General features: G+C 41.0%; 1 protein-coding gene across 1 annotated transcript; it reads left to right on the top strand.

The window, feature by feature from the left end:
• Nucleotides 1-7,409: 7,409 nt before the first annotated feature.
• Sub1 (SUB1 regulator of transcription) lies at nucleotides 7,410-20,436 on the top strand. Its single transcript, XM_027401261.2, has 5 exons — nucleotides 7,410-7,560; nucleotides 9,658-9,730; nucleotides 12,621-12,743; nucleotides 18,162-18,270; nucleotides 20,108-20,436. Exons 2-5 carry the CDS (start codon nucleotides 9,659-9,661, stop codon nucleotides 20,185-20,187), a joined length of 384 nt encoding a protein of 127 aa, XP_027257062.1. The 5' UTR covers nucleotides 7,410-7,560; nucleotide 9,658; the 3' UTR covers nucleotides 20,188-20,436.
• Nucleotides 20,437-20,979: the final 543 nt, after the last annotated feature.

Raw genomic sequence — 20,979 nt, 5'->3', positions numbered from 1 at the left:
AGTGGGGTCCGTTAGTGGTCGTTATAAGATCATTATTTTGTAAATGTCTCCATTATGCACACTACTGATCTGATTTCTAGAAAATACTTTAGTGCTTTGCAAGTAGGAAATGGCCTCAAAAGCTAAGCATTTCTTCTCACAAGGACTAACAAAAGATGATTCGTCAAGCCAACTACTTTCTCAAAGAAATTCTAAAAATTAACTTTGGCCAATGTCAGAACCATTGTGGTGCTTGTACAGCCTCCAAGACGACTCTTGAAGGAGAAAGCACTTGGAGATGCCAGTTATGGAGTATTTACTAGAAACTGATTACACTATTTTATAGTACATTAAATACTGCAGGTGTAGCCCATAAGAGACGTACACTCAAAATGGTATACACAGGTATTTGCTGTTATAAAGTGCATTCTTCTATAAAAGGTAATACAGGATTTCTAATGAAAGTTGGAGCTAAGAAGAGCTTTAGTACGGGAGTTCACAAAAGTCACCTTAGGGAAAAAAATGCTCAGCAGTTTGAAATGTAAATGCTTCCTTAATATAGTTTCCGTTACTCGTTAGATATGACCTTCACAGAACACACATCTATTTGTAATTATTTGTCTGAGCACATTAAACCTTAGGAATGACAACTTTTTCATGTTGTACTGTGAAAGTTACTTAGATAAAGTGTGAGCCTGTAGCAGCTTGTCTGAGAAAAATTTTTAGTGATTCATGGGTATGCCTTTTGAGGAGCAAAGACCAAGTTTCATTTTCTTCTTCTTACCCTCTCAAAATTGTCTCTTTTAGGATCCAAATGAGGAGCATTGCCTGCAGCTGCTGACAGAGGGTGGCATGTGTTTTTCTAGGGGAGCCGGATCAGTTTACCCCAGGTATGGCACCAGTGGCAGACCAAAGGAATGAATGCTTTTATCACTGAAGAAACAGTCTCTCACCCTCCCGGTAATCATCAACTGTCTAAACTCCCGGGGGGGGGGGGGGAAAGGGGGATGGGTGGAGTGAGGCCTTTTCCCTCCCATCCCCCAGCAACTGTTAACTGCCTATAAAACCTTTGGGCCCTTCCCCCTACAATGGAACTCAATGTGGTCAGTCCTGTTTAGTCCCTGTGCTGGTACTCACAACTTTGGGGGGATTTAAAAGAGCAATGGCCATGCCATGCCCAGAGGACAGTGTTTCACAACATGGAGTAAATGTTGCTTTCTTGCTTTGTGACTGAAGCTCACTTTCTGATCTGGAAATAGCCTATCCAACCTGAACCTATATAACAGGAGGTGACCATATAGCACTCGCTGGTGCCTTCCTCCTCTGTCTCCAACTGTAATTTTCCAATATCTCAGCAGATAAGACAGAGCAAGTGTGGTGGTCTGAGTGAGAATGTCCCCAATAGGCTCATGTGTTTAAACTCCTGATCCCCAGGTGGTGTCGATATTTGTGTAGGCTTAGGAGATGTAGCCGTTTGGAGGAAATGTGTCATTGGTGGCAGGCTTCATGCCATTTCCAGTTTGCCTTGTCTGTCTCATGCTGTTTAGGAGATGAATTCTCAGCTTCTTGCTCTGGCTACCTAATTATCTTCCAAAGGCCTTCTTCCTTCTAGTATCATCACACTGGTGGGTGGGATCTCAGTGAATGAATGAGGAGATAAACATTCAATCCACAAGGACTATCTTAGCTGTGCCCTCTCTATTTTCAACTTTTCAGAATGACCGCCTTGGAGGACGTCCTGGGTTCCCTTTCATTTGTTTTTCTTCTTCTGTGTGATCCTAATGACACCTTCCTAGGTGTCTCCAAGACCTCCAGACATCCAGAGACACCACATCCTTTTATATACAGATGGACTCGTTGGTGCTACCACCCCTCACATCCTTCTCTGTGACCTTCAACAGCATGGCCCCTCTTGATAGGCTTTCCCCAAGGTTTTCTGGAGGAACTATATGCTCTTCTGGACTTTCTGTGCTGAGATCTGCTTTCCTGGGTTAGCCTGGAAGCTGAACCAGAGGCTGCTGACCTCCATCTATGTCACTTGGATTCCCAGCACAAGCACCGTTCTTCTCCCTTTAGTTCTTGCTTCTTCCTCTTTGTGCCTTGCTGGTATGACGCCTTGCTACAAGTCTAAACTCTGAAGAATTGTGACTTCTTTGATTTTTTTTTTTACGACTGTCATTAACCATCACTGGTTTAGTGTAGGAAACTTATTCTTAGCTAATTTCAGGTCAAATGCCTGACTCTCCTTCCTTCTTCTTTTCTCTCTTCTAAATCCTGTGTAGAAGTGGGCGTGGATGGCCATGACGTCAGAGCATCTAGTGAGGGTCTGGCATCTGGCCCATTTCCCCATGTTCCCATGTTGCTCTTAAGAGGGCACGCCGCCTTGTTCTTGTCCTTTTCTTCACACTGGCATTTATTGAGGCTCCTTTATTCTGCCCACTCTGTGAGGTTGGTGAGTTCTTGACCTGTCAGGCCTTTTCTGGTTCTCAGTGAAGCTACTTGAGTCCTCCCACTCCACAGAGCTATTTCTTTTTTCTTTCCTTTTTATTTATTTATTTTTTTGTTTGAGCCTGGCCTCGAACTCACAGAGATATGCCTGCCTCTGCCTCCTGAGTGCTGGGATTAAAGGCATGTGCCAACAACCATCCTGCCACAGAGACATTTCTCTGTGCAGTTTGCAGAGTACAGAGGACCTCTGTGAACCTGATGAGCTGGAAAAGAAAGTACTGGCTTGGCTTGCTTTGCTCTCAGACCCATGAATGAGATTATGTCAAGCTGAACCACTTGAGGAAGTGTAACTTTAGAAACAGTTGATCTGGGAGATAGTTTTTACATACTATGATCTGAAAATAGTGTTGATCAGCAAGGTCTAGTAGTTGGGATTGCAATGATTTGAATAAATGAATTCCTTGAAGCCACTTCCCTTGGCTCTGTGTCTCCTCACATCTCCCCACATGTATTTCTTAGAAATAGCCCCCATAATTAATGATTCTAGCCTAAATAGTGATTGTCCATTATTTCTTGACAATTTTCCTTTTCTAAAAGCATTAACTGTTTCTTCGGACATCATTGTCTTGTAGATCCTAAGGTACAAATAAATTTAATAAAATGTTTGTAACATGAAAAATAAATGACCCAGAGACTGATATTGGGGTTCAAACTTCAAGCTGATGATCAGAAAAGCAAAGCAGCCTGCCACTAGCTCTCACTTCTACCTCAGACTGAATGGGCTAATCCATGCACCAATTCTCAAACCATTGCCTCTCCTCAGTGTGGCTGGAGAATGAATGCCCACAATGACTACTGAAGTCCCTGCTTCTATCTTTTATACCCCTCTAGTGCTGGGACTAAAGGTGTGTGATCTGTTACTCTTTTAGACTGATTCAATCTCATGTATCCCTGGGTAGCCTTGAACTCAGAGAGATCTGTCTACCTCTTAATCATGAGTCCTAGGATTAAAGGTGTGTACCACCACCCCACCACCACCTAACTTCTGGCTGCCAGGATTAAAGGTGTGTGCCTGGCTTCTATGACTTGTGGCTGACTTTTGGAATCTTCAGGCAAGTTTAATAAATCATAAACAATGTGTTTTCTCTTGTTGGTCAGATTAAATATTAATTAGGTCCCTAAATCAAGCCTGTAGTATGAATAATAAAAAACCCAGAGACAGATATTGGGGTTAAAGCTGAAGACCAGAGAAGCAAAGCAGTCAGCCACTAGAGAGTTCTCACCTCTACCAATGCTAAGACTGAAGGTGCAATTGTGCCCTCTGATTTCATCTCTAAAGTGCACTGCTCCTCAGACTGCTTAGATTGCAATTCATTCCTGTCTCCTCCCACCTTATATTCCTCTGTCTGCCCAGCCATATCACTTCTGTCTCCACATCCCTAGTGCTGGGATTAAAGGTGTGAACTGTTTCTCTTTACACTGATTCACTCTCACGTAGCCCAGGGTGGCTTGGAATCATAGAGATCCATCTGCCTCTGTCTCCTGAGTGCTAGGATTAAAAGTGTGTGCCACCACTGTCTGGCATCTATGGCTCTGGCTAGCTTTGCAATCTGATCTTCAGGCAAGCTTTATTAGATCATAACCAAAGTATCACCATACCAGCCACAGATCCCATCTAAGAGCTGATGGAGGTTGGAGGGGAACTCTCTCTTCTCTATTTATACCCCCAAACTGTCTTTGGACTTCATGGTTTCTTCTTCCCCTGAGCTGTTCTGGATGAACAGCATGAGATACTTTTCAGACAGAGGAGGAACTGTCCCTTCTGACTCTTCCTTTTCACAGATTCAGAAATATCTGAGTGGAGTGGGGGCGGGAACAGATTTTTAAATTTTTTATTCTGACTAAGCACATTTTATTTAAGTTTATAATTTATGCCTAGGATCCTAATAGTTTAGTGGTCAAAAGCTCAAAATCTGACTCCAGTGCTCTGTTGTGTGGATGTGACATGCTCACACAATGGTGTGGGGAAGGCAAGGGTCAGAAAGTAGTGTCAGAGACAAGGTGCTGTCGGCTAGAGCAGCCTGTTAACTGTGGTCAGGGGTGGGCCAGGTGTTTCCAGGTTCTTAGCTTCTTATTCAAGGCGTTGAAATAAAAACCAACACAGATTGCAAAATAGCAAAGAAGCTGCATTCAAAAATGAAGAGGTAGGGCAGTTCAGAGAGAACTACCCTGTTAGGAGTGACAACAAGGCCACACGATCAAGAATATTCATTATTGTTTGGGGCTTCCTTTTATGGGGTTCAAAGGAAGGGGAAGTGTGGTTACTAGGCATAATTTGGGTGGTTTTCTATTTTGAACGACTCAACAGTTTTCAAGTTGTATAACCTTTTCGATACTGAGCATGTCCTTACCTGGAATGTATCTGATTTTCATTACATGCATGCTTGATTATGAATATGTATAAGGTGGTAAGTAGAGGATTCTCTCTAAAAGTTCACTTAGAGGACAGTTTTCCTTATTGTGCATGAACTCAAAACCAGTTCAGACCTGGTCAGCTCCCCTATCTCTATATCGAGACAATACAGGAACACAATTGAACAGAATGTGCACATGTTTAATAGTTGTTACAGGGAAGAAAAACCTATTTCCTTGTTCAGAGCAGAGTGTGCATGCAAAATGATGCAGGTGGTACTTTTTTTTTTTAAAGATTTACTATTTGTGTGGGTGTGTTTCACCCACAGGTATGTGTACCACATTCATGTAGTGCCCATGGAGGCCAAAAGATGTCAGATCCCCTGGAACTTGAGTTATAAATGTTTGTAGTCACTGTATGGCAGCTGAGAATCAAACCTGGGTCCTCAGGAAGGGAAGTCAGTGCTCTTAACTGCTGAGTGGTCTCTCCAGCCCACAGTTAGGAATCTAAGTTGCTGGGTTAATGGAGATGTGCATTTGCATAGGGCATGTAAGTAAGAAACTTAGGCTGTCAAATGCACTATTTTAAGTGTGTGCACATTCCAAGCCAAGTGGAGTCTAAGGATGCTAAGCTATTCCTTATGCTTATTTACCTCATAAAGAGTTCTTTTCTGAGACCTCTACTCATGAGAAACAGGAATCTCCATTTATGCCATACAAAAAGAATTTCAGGACAAGTGAGTATGAAGCAAACTTATGTTAATAAAGGTGGACCAGAAGAGATGGTTCAGAAGTTGAGTGTTTTCTATTCTTGCAGAGGACCCAAGTTCAGTTCCCAGAACCCATGCTGGTTGTCTCACAACTGAAAACTACCTGTAATTCAATTCCAGGGAATCTGATACTTCTTGCTTTCACAGCCACCTACAATTGTTTGTAATTCCAGTTCCAGGGGGGAAGCTAAGGCCATTTGCTGTCCTGAAGTAGTTTTTAAACTCATGGCAGTTCTCCTGCTTCAACTTCCTAAGTGATGGAATTACATAAAAGTATTTAAGTGTATTGATTTAGTTATAGACATGATTTAGGTGGATTTTGAAACTACCTTTTTTTTTAAAGATTACTTTTATTTTATGTGCATTGGTGTTTTGCCTGCATGTATGTCTGTGAAGGTGCCAGATTCCCTGGAATTGGAGCAGTTGTGAGCTACCATGTGGGTGCTGGGATTTGAACCCGGGTCCTCTTGAAGAGCAGCTAGTTCTCTTAACCACAGAGCCATCTCTTCAGCCCCAAGGTTACATTTTTTTTTCAAAGTACTTAAAATATTAAGGGCTGGAGAGATGGTTCAGAGGTTACAGGCATATACTGCTTTTGCACAAGAACAGAGTTAGATTTTCAGTGCCCAGAATGGGTGACAGCAACCACCTGTAACTCCAGCTCTCCACCTCTGACCTCATCAGGCACCTTCGATATCAGTGTTGATTTTTGTGTACGTTGTGTATGTGTGAGTATACATGTGTAAGAGCTGGGGACTGATTTTGGATGTCGTCCTCTATTGCTATTCACCCTCTTTTTTGAGACAGGGTCTTTTGGTGAGCATGGCGCTCTCATCCAGTCTGGTTGGCCCTGATACCAGGGACTCTCCTGTCCACTCCCCGAATTGTCCTCCAGTGCTAGTGTTTCAGATGAGTGCTGCCACACACAGCTTGTAGGTGCTGGGATCCTAACCAAGGTCTCCATGCATACACAGCAAGCTCTTTACCCGCTTGAGTCATCTCCCTAAGCCTGTCAGTGCTCATTTTTATTATGACAAGATGCTTCACAAAATGTAAAATAATTTATTTACATTTTTGTCTGCATTTTTTTTTATAAGTCAAGCAGTTCTGGATTCAGAGATGGATGCTTGCACAACTATGAGTCAATCTCTATTCTCTGCCCTTCACTCCCTTCACGCGTATACCATTCCGACTATTCCATCCCTGCAGCTCCCCATAGAGTACAGCATTCTTCTTCCATGAGGGTGGAGGGGGTGAGAAGGACTGGGGTAACTTCCTATGTAGAAGACTCCAATGCTCCCTCACGTTTTTATCTACCACCCCTTCCTTTCTTTCCCTGGTTTGCCACGGGCCTTCTCTTCCAGAGTTGTTCTCCTGGCTTTGCCCTCAGAGGGCATTTGATATTCAAACCACAATTACTTTGCACCCCCAAGAACTTCATTTTAGGAATAAAGTCGCGTGGCTTAGGAGATCTGCAAGATCTCTTGGACCTTCTGGAATTAAATACTGCGCCTCTGGCTTGCTTCCTCTGGCTTTTAACAGTCTGAGTCACATATTAAAGGTGGAACGGGACGATTATTTGTGGGCATGTGGGTCAGCACGTTGATCTTTCTCAGCATAGCTCCTTCATTTCAGTACAGCATTTATTTGGCAAGCGCAAAGCTCCGTCACTCGTGTTTCATTTGTACCTCGCTCTGTTTCAGGTCAGGCCCGATCTCTATGGCGTCTCTCTGTGGCGCCATCTCCCTTTGAGGAGCATCCATTTCAGGATCTGTGGCGGTCCCTTTAAGGCCCTGGAAAGGGCCGGCTGTCGGTTGGGCGGAGAGGCCTCGCCCCGTCACGTGTCCTCCGTGCCATTGGGAGGAGCCAGCGCCTCTAGGTTGCCGTCACTTCCGGCTCTCTGTCAGTCCGGGCGAGCGAGCTGGAGACTGTTGGACGGCAGGAGCGGAGCGTGAGTGCGCGGGACCCCGGGCCCATTCCTCGAGGCCGCGGCCAGGCCGACTCCAGCTCCCCTGCCGGGCTGCCGCGGCCTCTCGCTCCCTTTGCTCGCCACGGCTGCGAGAAATGGTAGCCTCCGCTCTTGCCAGCGCCCCCGCGCCGCGGGCCTCGTGTGGCGGCCGCGCCGGGAGCCGACCGGCGGCGGTGGGCGAGCGGGCGAGCGGGCGAGCGGGAGGGGAGCCGCGGGCGGTGGCCGCGCGCGCCCTAGGACAATGTGGCGGGGCTCCGGGCGGATGCGCGCGCGGTCTGCCTTGAGGCCGCTCTCACCGACCCCCCCCTCCCCCGGCCCCCCGGCTCCGGAAGGCCTCGGGGACGGTGGCCCCGCCGAGTTGAGGGGCGGGGGGCGCGCCTCGGCGAACATGGCCGGGCTCCGTGGCGAGGATAAAATGGCGCTGGCGTAAGGCCCTCCTCACCCGCACGCTTTCGGCGCCCCACGCCCCCTTCCTCAGACCGGTTGGAGCCCCAGCCCTCGCCGCGGGGCCTTGAGGGAGCTTCCGGGCCGCGACCCCCACGCGCCCGGCATCTTCTTCCCACCCTCAAGAGCCCTGCATTCTGCGATGTTGTTACTACTCCTCCCCCACGCAAGTCACCGGGTGATCGTATGAACTCCACAGTCACCCCTTTAGTTACCATTTGCTCGATTTAGGAAGCCCCCACCCCCACCCCCACCCCCCGCTCCCCAAAGAAACCAATCCTGTGAAGCCTCATTAAAGTTAAAAGTCAGAGTGTAAGGAAAGGATTGGCTCTAGTTACCATTACATCGTTTTCTTAGTGGGTAGATTTAGGTTAGATAATGACGTGGTTCTTTGAAATAATTTTAGTTCCCTAGCGTTTCGTAATGGAAGATAGACAAGGCTGGCAGTTTACAAATGAAAAATGGTTTATGTTCACGTTCTCTCCCTTTTCCAGACAGGTTTTTGGGTAGGTGCGTGAACAGCTAGCATGGGAAAGTAAACTAACTTGATTTTGGCGACTAGATTGTGAAATGGAGCAGTAAGAGGAAAAGCGAACTGAACTGGTTATGAGCCCTGCTGCTCTCTGCTGTGTTTACTCTTAATGGATTGACTAGTTGCTGGCTTGATTTTAATGATGAGGATTTGGATAGCCCACTTTGGCCTTGATCTTCTGTTTTGCAACATTGAGTGTCAGTTTGGTCTAGAGAGCTGGGTTATAATTTTTCTGATGTGCGAGGGGGGTTCTTTACAGTTTGGTGTGTTGTGTTTATTAGGCCCTTTAAATCATACAGAAGTTAATAATTTTAATATGGAGAGAGAAAGAGACACATTGGTAATTAGCTTTTTGCCACCTGGTATAAGAGTCTTGAAAAAGGAGTTAGGACATGCCTTAGGATTCCTTGAAATTTGGGTTAGACTTAAGATAGTCTACCCTTTGTTTTATGCTTGGGAACTGAGTAAACTTGAGCTGGGCTGTGGGCCTCTCTGGCGAGTTTTGCTCTGCACACAAAGCCCTCAAGTTTTACTTATTTACCAAAATAGAAAAATAAGTACAAGATGCTGTGAACTGTGTACAACATGTGACCTCTGATTGGTGTCTGTTATTTTGATAGTGTGGCCACAAAATGAAAGTTAGTCTCTACAAATCAGGTAAAATGCTTAAAAATGGTAATAGTAATTAGATCTCACACTTTCATAGACAAGCTGTTGGTCCTGTGTTGGAGCTGGTGTCTGAGTAATTCTGCATTTGGTCTGATCCTAGCTCTAGTGGAATTACTTAGGTACCGTCTTTTGACTTTAGAGTAATTGTTCTCAGCTGCTTTCTTGCAGTCTACCCATAAACTTTATAAACCTTTAAAATCAGTTCTTTGAGAAAGAGGTGAAGGAATGTGTACATTGCTTTTCTTTGTCCTGAGTTCAGAGTATTTGGCTGGGCTTGTCATTTGCAATTTAGACATGTGTCCAGTGTAGTAACTCCAGTACCACGAAATGGCAGAATGAGATGTGGAACTTTTTTTTTTTTTGATTGGGAGAGAGCTAAAATGAAGGTAATAAAGCCCCTTATAAATTGCTCATGTAATGTTTTTTTCTTTCAGAATGCCTAAATCAAAGGAACTTGTTTCTTCAAGCTCTTCAGGCAGTGATTCTGACAGTGAGGTTGAAAAAAAGGTAAGTTTTACTGTACCAAGTACTTTCATTGTACCAAATTTGTAGTGCATGAATTCCTTTATAATGCTGGCATCCAATTTTGAAGTGAAAGGCTTGTTAGTCTTTTTAGATAGGTTTTGCTATGTATCCTTGACTACTCCAACCACCTCAGATTTCCCCTAGGGCTGGGATTATGCGCCAATGTTAGGTTCAGAATGTAAGGGTGGATAGATGGCAGATGGACTGCCAGAGTGGAGTATGAGCTTCTAAACTTACTTGCAGGGTTAAATCAGCCGTAAGAGGTTGCCTCTGTGCTGTACTTCGTTCTGCCTGGAGTCCCAGTGCATTCCAGGAAAGTGCTCACACCTGAACTCTGACCCCAGCCCCCTTTTTACTTTGATTTTTGACAGGGGGTCACCAAGCTGTCCGAGCTGACCTTAGAATCTTAACCAAATGCATTAGCCACATGAGTGGCTTAGACTAAACAGGCCTTCTATTGAGCACTGCTAGTAACCTAAAGTCACAGAAATGCTTCCTTGGATTCTAGAACAGTAGATTATAATTAGGCCGAAGACACTGCTTCCCATTATTTAGAAATCTCTATGCTTAGTCTAGGCTGCTGAGGTGCCTCAGTGGTAAAGGCCCTTGCCACCAAACCTGACAACCTGAATTTGGTCCTATTCCACATGGTAGAAGAAGAGAACCAGCTATACAAAGTTTGCCCTCTGACCTCATTCATGCACCACAGAATAAGCATCACAAGTACTACACACACAAAATAATAGTAATATATAAAATTTCCTCAAATCTGCCTAATCTGTAGGTAGTAAGTCACTGTTGGGCTGCACGACTGAAGTTTTGAATGAAAACATTAATTTTGATTGGCTTTCTCAGTCAGTGCTGGATGCTCCCCCCACTACTGAATTTTAGTTTTGGTACATTGTAAGTTTGAAAGTTATTTGCTTTTAGTAAATAAAGTCATCCAGCACAGCAAACACAAAATTATCCATTTTGCCAGAATACGCTTTTTCTGTGTTAGGTGACAGCTGTTTTGTCAGCCTCATTCCACTTAATTGGTCACATCAGTGAAGTGTAACGGAGCAACCCATCTTGTGGTCAAGACTTCCTTCCACATAGCTAGCTGTCTCTTGATAGACATTTATATCTGAATAAACATTCATATCCTAGAAATTGAACAAATTGCATTCACCCTTATTTGTTTACTTGTTTTGTGGAAAATAAGTAGTAGACCTGTGGGTTGCAACTGTTCACAAGCAGCAGGCAGGGCTGATGATGTAGTTCAGTTGGTAGAGTGCTGACCTAGCCCTAGGTTTGATTCCTAGCACAGTAGAGATGGAAGCAGGAGGATCAGAAGCTCAAGGTTACCTGGGATACTGGGGATTGTTTTATGGATTTTTTTTAAAGCATCAACCCCCTTTTTACCTTACTTTTTTTTTTTTTTTGGTTTTAGTTTTGGTTTTTCAAGACAGGGTTTCTCTGTGTAGCTTTTTGGAGCCTGTCCTGGCACTCTCTGTATGTAGGCTGGCTTCAAACTCACAGCTCCACCTGCCTCTGCCTCCCCCACCCCAGTGCTGGGATTAAAGGTTTGACCCACCACTGCCTGGCTTCTTTTTTCTTGCTTATTTATTTGTTTTTTGCCTTCTTTGGAATACCTAACAAAAGGGAACTCTTCTTTGGGAAAGTTGGAGCCTATGTAAAGACAGTATATAGTATCATTTATAAGGTTGAAATAAGGCTTCAATCATATATAGCTATACTTGAAGACATCTTTTTCAAATTTGTATCAGTGTAACATCTAGGTATGTTTATATAACTAATTTATATTGAAGTTATTTGCTGAGCATGTACTAGTCCACAGAATTGCCTTCTGCTTGCTGAGCTGGGTTTTGTGGTTTCTCATAGTACTGTTAATCCTGTAAACATTTACATTAAATGCACCCATGTTTTCCATTTCATAGCCTTATATGTATCCTTAGCTTAGCTTTATCAGATTTAATACAGTGAATTTAGTAACATTAAAATAGTAGGTTGTACTTGTCCACTAAGAGGGAACATGTCTGCCCTCTACTGTTGGGGCTGTGAACTTACGTGGTTTTTTTTTGTCTTTTTTTTTTTTTTTTAAGAATGAGGATATATAAAATGCTGTTTCTAAAATATTATAAGGTTGAGTGCTAGTCTTAATATAGTACTGTTTATCTTCAGTATTCTTTGTGCTAAAGTTTTTGAGTTGTTGATTTTTAGTGCCTGGTATAAAATAATTTCTTTTTCCTATGTGTTGTATCACCCCCCCCCCCCACCTTAACAGGGTCTCATTATGTAGTCCTGGTGGCCTGGAGCTTGCTATGTAGACTAGACTGGAAGTGTATGTTCTGGAAAACAGTTCAAATTCTTCTTGGAATAGACAAGGAGTTTATAAATATTCATATCTTAGTCATAGATAAGTTGTTTTTTGAGACAGTCACTGTGTATAGCCTATGCTGTCTTTGATCTTCAGTTTTCCTGCCTCAATATTAAGGTTACAGGGAGTACCTGTACACCTGTACTTTTTTTTTTTTTTTTTTTTTTTCTTAAGGAAAGCTTCTGGTAGGTTTGTGGTTTCTAAAAGATTATTCAAAAATTGTAGGTCATTTCCCTCCCCACTTACAAAGAAGTATTATATGGATTCTGGTTCTCAAAAATCACTGTCCTAATATTTGAAGTATCTTTGGGGATTCTGAGAACACAGTTTAGAAATATAATTATTGTAAGTGCAGACTACTTTTCTAATGAAATTTTTTCATGTACATATATTTCTTTTAATGAATGAAGAAATTTTTTGGTTCTTTAACTCTTTAAAAGTAATGAAGTCTTTTGAACTTGACCTGTGTGTATTCTTACCTTTTCTTTCAAGTTAAAGAGGAAAAAGCAAGTTGTTCCAGAAAAACCTGTGAAGAAGCAAAAGCCTGGTGAGACTTCTAGAGCATTGGCATCTTCTAAGCAGAGTAGCAGCAGCAGAGATGATAACATGTTTCAGGTAAAGTTGGATTGCATTCAGTCAAGTGGAAACTGTCTTGCTTTATCTGAAGAACTAGAAATATTTTGATCTGATAGCATTACAGTCTGTATTGTAATCCTCTTGACTAATGTTTGTTTTTATTTTTAAAAAGATTATATTTTTTATTTTTTGTATTTGAGTGCTCTGTTGACTTTTTGCCAGAAGAGGGCATCAGATCCCACTGTAGATGGTTGTGAGCCACCATGTATGTGGTTGCTGGGAATTGAACTCAGGGCCTCTGGAAGCACAGCCAGTGCTCTTAACCACCGAGCCATCTCTGCAGCCCCAGACTAATGATGATTCTTAATGAGTAGAAAGTGAAGGTAAATTGTTCAATTCTGGGCATTTGGTAAAGTCTAGAAGTCTTCAGTTTTGCTATATTTAAACAATGCAAATCTAAATGTCATAGAAATTCAAAAGATTTAGAGTGGTACATGTGGGAAAGCATGTTTGAATAGGTAGCTTTGAGTAATTGGCTGGAAAGTATAAATAAGTTTGATAGTATTTGAGAGAAATGGCCTAACTTAGGCTTCATAAGAAACAGAAAGCTGGAGATACAGCTTAAGTCTAAAGTGCTTGAGTAGCCTGTTTAGGCCTTGAGTATGAACATACGTAAGCTGGAAAAAGAAAAGGAGAGTGGGTTGAGAGATTTGAAAACAATAGGAAGAGGCCCAGTTTAGCATCTTGAGTTTATTATGTGTTTTTAGCTACTCAGCATTTCCTTTACTGTTTAAGAATGACTATTGAGATGAAGCATTGTGAGCATATAGGCTTTAATCTGTATTGTTAAGGAAGAGATAGTGGTAATTACAAAGATGGTAAGGAAGAATGGACCAGAGGACAGAAGCCACGAGTGAAGAGATAGATCGCTTGAGGGTCTCCTGAAACATATGAAGTCTTGGCTGGGACTTACTCTTTTTGGATTCTACATTTGCTTGACTAAATAGCCCTCCACCAAAGAAAGCATAAACCAAAGAGGAGGTAGATGACTGTGTGAATAGTTTCAAATGGTTGATGAGAGAAGAAAGAGGATGTAAGTTGAGATAAAATGGTGAAAGAAAACTAAAAGTAGTAGAAGCAAAAAAATAGGCAAAATGTAGAATTATCTAGGTACAGGTTTAAATTATCTGACTTCTGTGTAATTTAGGGGCAAAGTATGTTAATTTGATAGTGAATATAAAAGAAGATAAGTAATAAGGAATTAAAAGAAATGCTATTATTGCTTTGAATGGGTAATAAATTGGGTGCTTACTGTGTTCTGTATTTCATTCAGGCTTTGCTAGGTTCTGGTAAGCCATGAGGAATGTAGTCTGTAACCTCATGGAATTTAAGGGGACCATAATTACACACACATGCATAGTACAAATTACAATAAAGCCTGAGAAGTAGTGGGCAGATTACTTGAGAGTAAGTGTGAGAATCTCATTAAAATGAAGTGGCATCTAAATCTTAAGACATGAAGGTTAAGCCACCTGTGTAAAGTGTGTGGACAGAGGAAGCATTTTTCAAGAGCAGGAAATTGAATTCGTATCTTGAAGTGGGAAAGAGCTTGGGTTATCTATGAATTATAGAGCCCTTGTGGTGGAAGTCTGGAAAGTCTAGATTAGTATCAGGAGTATTTGGTGAGGAGAAGGAAGGGCAGATCTTAAGTTTTACTTGAGTGGGGGCTGGAGGGTGTTGGGGACGGTAGCACATTTGAGACTATTATAACATCAAACATGGCCTGGAACTCACTATATAGAATAGGCTGGATTTGAGTTTTTAGCAGTCCTTCTGCCTCAGGTGATGAGATTACAGACTTAGCTACCATATCCAGTTCATTTCTAGCCTTTTAACTTGATTTGGTCTTTTACACAGGATCTCATATTTAGGGTGGTGGGGAACTTGTTATTGTAGATAGCTGAGTGAGGCTTTGAACTTTGATCATCTTGCTTTTCAACCTCCCACGATTGTCATTACAAGTGTGTGATGCTACAATTGGCTAGTCTCTAGATTTTTAGCTTTCCTAGTCTATTCCCTAATTTTATAAAGAAACCAGGACTCACATTTTAAATATTTTGTTTTATTATATTTTTGTGGAGAGGGCAATGAGTTTATTTTTAGGGGATGATTTTCTCACTAAGGAAAAAAATCATGTTGGTTCTTAAGATTTATTTATTATGTATATAGTGTTCTGTCTGCATGTATGTCTGCACGCCAGAAGAGGGCACCAGATGTCATTATAGGTGGTTGTAAGTTACCATGTGGTTGCTGGGGATTGAACTCTGGACCTCTGGAAGAGAAGCCAGTGTTCTTAACCTCTCATCCATCTGTCCAGCCCCGCATTGGCTCTTAAATCCTCCTATGGAAAGGTTCCTGTGAATCTTAGGGCTTAAGGCCATTCAGTAGGTGATCTTTTGAAAGTGTGTATCTAGGAGGAAACATTGTTCTTACTTTCAAATTGGCTTTCAGAGATCCATAGATTGCATAAAACTAAAGGAGACCTGCATTTTTATTAATAATAATGGCTTGATCATTGCATTAGGAAGATAAACAATGGGATTTCTGAAAGAGAAAACAGTAAGCCCACTGTGTTTTGTTGGTTTTTATTTCTTTAAATGGCTGCCTAATTTCTGTATTCTTCATTTTTATCAAGAGCATACATATACCCACACAGGCAAGTAATTATTAAAGATTGCTTCCTAACACTGGGTTGTGTAATAAAATGTCCCTTCGTATGAATTTTTTTTTTTCTGAGACAGGGTCTCTCTGTTGCTTTGGAGGTAGACCAGGCTAGTCCAAACTCACAATGATCTGCCTGCCTCTGCCTCCCGAGTGCTGGGATTAAAGGCATGTACCGCCACCACCATCATTCCCCCCCCCAGCATTTTTATATTTTTTTTTTTTTTTTTTTAGTTTTGGGCTACTAGGAATAAAGGTCTTGTGAATATTAGTACAAGTTGTTTTTATGTATACTTTCAGTCTTTTACATTTTACTCAGTTTAGTTTAAAATGTTTGTATTGGAAACTCAGAGTGGTTTTATTTTGCATTGATCTTTTGTGTGTGTATATCTTTGATTATGTTCTTTGGCTATTTTTACATTTTTTGGGAACAGAATGTAACTATTCATTTTTTTATTTTTTTTTCCTATTTAAAAACAAAACAACCTAGAGTGATAATACTGAGTTGCAAGGCTGTATTTTGGTTATAAGTCCTTTGCTGTACTAAGTATGGTGATCTTTTATTATTATTATTTTGTTTTTGTCTTTTTGCGACAGGGTTTCTCTGTATAACAGTCATGGCTGTCCTGGAACTTGCTTTGTAGACCAGGTTGGCATCAAATTCACTGAGATCACCTGCCACTGCCTCCCCCGAGTGCTGGGATTAAAGGTGTTCACCACCACTGCCAGGCATAATTTTGTTTTCTTTAAGGAAACTTACTTGAGTTCTCGTTAAGGGTAGGCTTTAATTTTTAATTCTCTTGTGTCAGTATTTTCCTGTGTGATTAATGCTTGTTTTCTTTTTACAACACCTTGCTTACCTTACGGGCATAACATTTTTGCCAGGATTTTTTTTGTAAGGAATTGTATAGTTATAGTTTTCGTGTTGGTACATACAGAAACATCATTGTATGATGTGAGAGAAGGATCAAGGGCTAACTTACAGTTAATTGGGGTTGACTTAAAATTCAGAGGTTTATTTAGTCCATTATCATGGCAGGAAGCATGGTGTCATGCAGCCTGACGTGGTACTGGTGAAGTAGCTGAGAATTCTACATCTGGATCTTCAGGCAGCAGGAAGAGAGAGACACTGGGCCTGGCTTGAGGTTCTGAAACCTCAAAGCCTGCTCCCAGTGACACACTTCCTCCAGCAAAACCATACCTATTCTAACAAGGCCACATTCCCTAATCCTTTCAAATAATGCCCTCTTTCTGAGCTTATGGATACCATTTTCATTCAGACCACCACAACTGTGCTTCCTTTGGATACCTTGGACCTTTTCCAAATAACTAGGTGACTTTTATATGTGTTTCTATTTCTGGACTGCTATCTTACCTCTTCTCCTATGTCTATCTGGTTTAGTACCACATTGTCCTTACATTTACTGAATCTAGAAAGTGGGGACACTCAAAACACATAGTTTGTTAAGCCAACATACTTTTTTTTTTTTTTTAAGAGACTGGGCCTCACTATATAGCCCTGGGTGGTCTGGAACTTGCTGTGTATAAACCAATAATCTTGAATACAGAGCTACCTGCCTTGTTTCCTGAGCCGGTTTTCTTTGTAATTTCTATGAGTTTGACTGAGTTGGGCTTTAACTATCTCATTTAAGTTGAATCAAATAGTATTACTGTTACTCTATGACTGTTTCATTTCACTTAGCACAGAGCTATATAACATGTGACAGAATTTCCTTTATAAAGGCTGAATAATGTTCCATTGCATATGTAAATCACATTCTGTTTGTTTTCATCTTAGGATGGACTTTTGCTTTGTTTCTACTTAGCTGTTGTGAATAGTGCAATTAAGGACATGGATGTGCAAATGTCTTTTGGGAGACCCTACTGCCAGTCTTTTTGGATGTATGGTTATGTGCCTCAAGTTTCAGTCAGTAATACAGCACATATACAGTGAGGGTACTATAGGATTGGTACCATAGTGTGTAAGCAGTACATATTGATGTTCACACAGGAGCCTCTTCTGAGTATGCATTCCTCAGAATATACCCAGTCTGTTAAGTAGTACACGAGAGTTATATACACCAAAGTCGGGTTATTGGAACATGTCATGGCTTTAGTTTTTTGAAGGACATCCATTCTACTTACTTTGGCGAAAGTGAGGCTGAAGGGAGAGAGAGAGCTCAGTAGGCAGAAGTGCTTGTAGTGCAAACATGAGGATCTGAATTTGAATACCAGGCACCCACATTGGATTTGGTTGCAGATGCCTATACTCCCAGCACTGAGGGGCAGAGACAAGTACTCTGTGGCCAGCCAAATTAGCCTTTACAGTGAGCTTCTAGTTCAGTGAGAGATTTTCTCAAGGCAAGGCAAAGAATGAGAAAGACACCTGAAGTCATTTTCTGGACGTCATATGTGGACACATGTGCTTGATATCCTCCCATGTAGAAATTGGAGATTTGCTCTGTTTGCTTATGTCTTTTGTTTTTTGAGACAGGGTTTCTCTGTGTAGCTTTTGTAGATCAGGCTGGCCTCAAACTCACATAGATCTGCCTGCCTCTGCCTCCTGAGAGTTGGGATTAAAGGCATGGGCCACCACATGTGCTTCCTTATGTTTTTTTTTTTTAAGCATTGATTTTCCCTTGGTTATAGTTCAGTACTTATTTTTAGGATTATAAATGGCATTAGTCTGCAGCAAGTTTGAACAACTCTATGAGTTTTCTTTCTTTCCTTTGCTAGATTGGGAAGATGAGATATGTCAGTGTTCGGGACTTTAAAGGAAAAATTCTAATTGATATTAGAGAATATTGGATGGACTCAGAAGGTGAAATGAAACCAGGAAGAAAAGGTAAGGCTTCGTTTGTTTCAATTTGATGTTAGTGTTGACTGCATACCTACCTTAAATGGTTGCAGGTTGTATACAGATCAACTTGTAATGAAACCTAGGAAAACAACATTCTAATGTCAAATTGATTACTACCTTACTTTAATTTTCTTTTTGATTTTACATCAGATTAATTATTACTTGGGAAATTGTAAAATGAGAAACAGAAAAATTCTGGATTTAGTGTTTCCTTTGGATTTAGCTCCAATAGACTGTTGTTTAGGACAAAATCCTTCAAGTGGGTCTCTGTCCCCTTACTGTTGGTGCTTCACACAGTCCCAAGCCTCTTAGCGTGTAGAAACATTTTATTCTGACACCAAGTAGCTAGAAAACTTCCATATCATACAAAAGTAGAAGGATACTAGTTGGGAAGAGACATGAGTAGGAAAGGGGTACTAGAGAGGGGAGTGGAAGGTGAACTTAATCAAAATACACAATATACATGTACAAAAAATGCCGTAGTGAAATTGTTTTTGCGTATGCTTATGCTAATAAAAGATTAACCACTGCACAACCTAAATTTGTGTAGTATGTGCTCTAGGTTGATCTTGGACCAGTAAGGTACAATGCCACAGCAGGTAAAGGCACTCGCAGCTAAGCCTGATGATCCAAGGGTCCAAGAGGTGGAAAGAGAGAATAGATACTATCTACACTGTTGTAAACTCTGTGGCACAGGTGGGCCCACATATGTATACATGTGCTCATTCATTAATTAAATGACAGATTTTTAATAACAGGAAAAAAGTGCTTCCTTCTCTAATACTATTGTGCCTGTTGTTAAAGGTGGCACTTATTTCACACAATTTTGGAGTTTGTTTTAAAAGCTTTCTTTTTAAAGAAAAGAAAGCTGTTTCTTTGCTGTTTAATTCTTGTCTGAGTTTTCAGTCAGGATTTTCCGGGGTGGCTAATGCCAGATTTTGTTCTTGCAAACATTTACCGAAGGAATTCAGTTAGCCTCAAAGCCTTTTCTTCATGCTTCTTTTTACTGTGTTCTCCTTTGCATGGTCCCTCATAATTTTCTAAAAAATATATTGTTTGCTTATGTGTTGGATGTTATATGTTAATAAACTAAAGTTTCGTGTTAACCAATTTAATATAATCACCCTTTGATGTGTCTCAATTACTGATTAAGAAACAGCCTAGAAAATGCAGCTAGGGAAGGTGAGCCTGAGCTTTGCTCCTGATAGCATGAATCCAGAGTGTACTCATGTCTCTATCTGAATTGTGCATTCTGCCATGCTTCTTATAAGCCACTCTCTAGGGAGTTTCCTAAAGTGGAATGCATGCTTATGGAAGAACTCAGCACAGAGCTAGCTGTACACCTTGAATTTTGGTGGAAATATGTAACAAATGCTGGAAGTGGCAGTGAAAAGATGTAACACTGGTAGTGTCTTATGCCAAATATGGGTCCTGACTCTTAACCTGCATGTATATATGTGAAATGTCTTCAAATTATCATTAGTTCTTATTGGTCACAATGCATTATGCAGATGCACTGTTGGAAGTTAAACTGGATACAAACTTGAACCTGGGATTAACAAATTAAAATTTTAATATCTCAATATAAATCTCTCACAAGACCTCAATATTCTAGTATTGGGCTATTCAAAATGGCAGTTTTGGAGCTGGTGAAGTAGCTTAGTAATAGAGGGTGTATGTGTCATGTGTGAGGTCTGGATTCTGTCCTCAGCACTAAAAAGTCCACATGAGTAAAATGGCACTTTTGATAAAATATTTGGGAATGTCAAAATATCCAAGGTGGCTTGATTTTCATCTTGTATTTCTTAACCTTTATGTTTAGGCATTTCTTTAAACATGGAGCAATGGAGCCAGCTGAAGGAACAGATCTCTGACATAGATGATGCAGTAAGAAAGCTGTAAAATCTGAGCCATATCAAATCTGTACTGTTGTAGTTGTTCTAATCTGTCTTTTTACATTGGCTTTTGTTTTCTAAATGTTGTTTTCCAAGCTGTTGTATATTTGGATTGCAGAACAATTTGTAAGGTGAATACTTTTTTTTTTTAATGTGCATTATTAAAATGTTCTGAGTGAAGCTAAATGTCAACTTTATTAAAGAGGATTGCTTTGTGTCCCCTACCTAGTGTAAAATAAAGTCATTACAATCTTAACTGTTGTAGCTTTTTTTGATCAAAAGACTAGTTTACTGTTTAAGGCCAAAAGAACAACCTTTATAGGCATAGAATTGACTCAGCCTTTACGTTTAGAAGGATTTGTATTGCATTGAGCTTCTTAAAGGATTGCTTTGTGAAATGCTTCCTCAAATCTCTTCCTTTCTAAGCAAATTTGTTGAATTTTCCTCTTCACAGCAATGCTTTACTTTTTCTTCAGTTTCCCTAGTAACTTAACTTAGTTCGTGTTCAATTTTTACATCACTCTTTACTTGGATATATTATGCTGGTTTGGAAAGTCAAACTGTCATTGTTATTGCCTCCTAAGTCTACTGTGTTAAATATTAGCGGATAGTTGTTTGGTAACATGGCTTGTATAAGAGCTCCAATCAAGTGTATGTCATTACTCATACCTCTGTGTAGGTGTTACTTAGTCTACAGAACATAGTGACTTTGATGTCTGATGAGCTTTCACTTAGTAAACATATTCACACTGGGATGATGTCTGTAAAGTCAGATATTAAACTAGATTAGACTTTAGTT

The sequence above is a fragment of the Cricetulus griseus genome, chromosome 2, assembly GCF_003668045.3.
Source record: "Cricetulus griseus strain 17A/GY chromosome 2, alternate assembly CriGri-PICRH-1.0, whole genome shotgun sequence".
NCBI lineage: Eukaryota > Metazoa > Chordata > Mammalia > Rodentia > Cricetidae > Cricetulus > Cricetulus griseus.
This window is presented reverse-complemented; position numbering and strand designations above follow the sequence as displayed.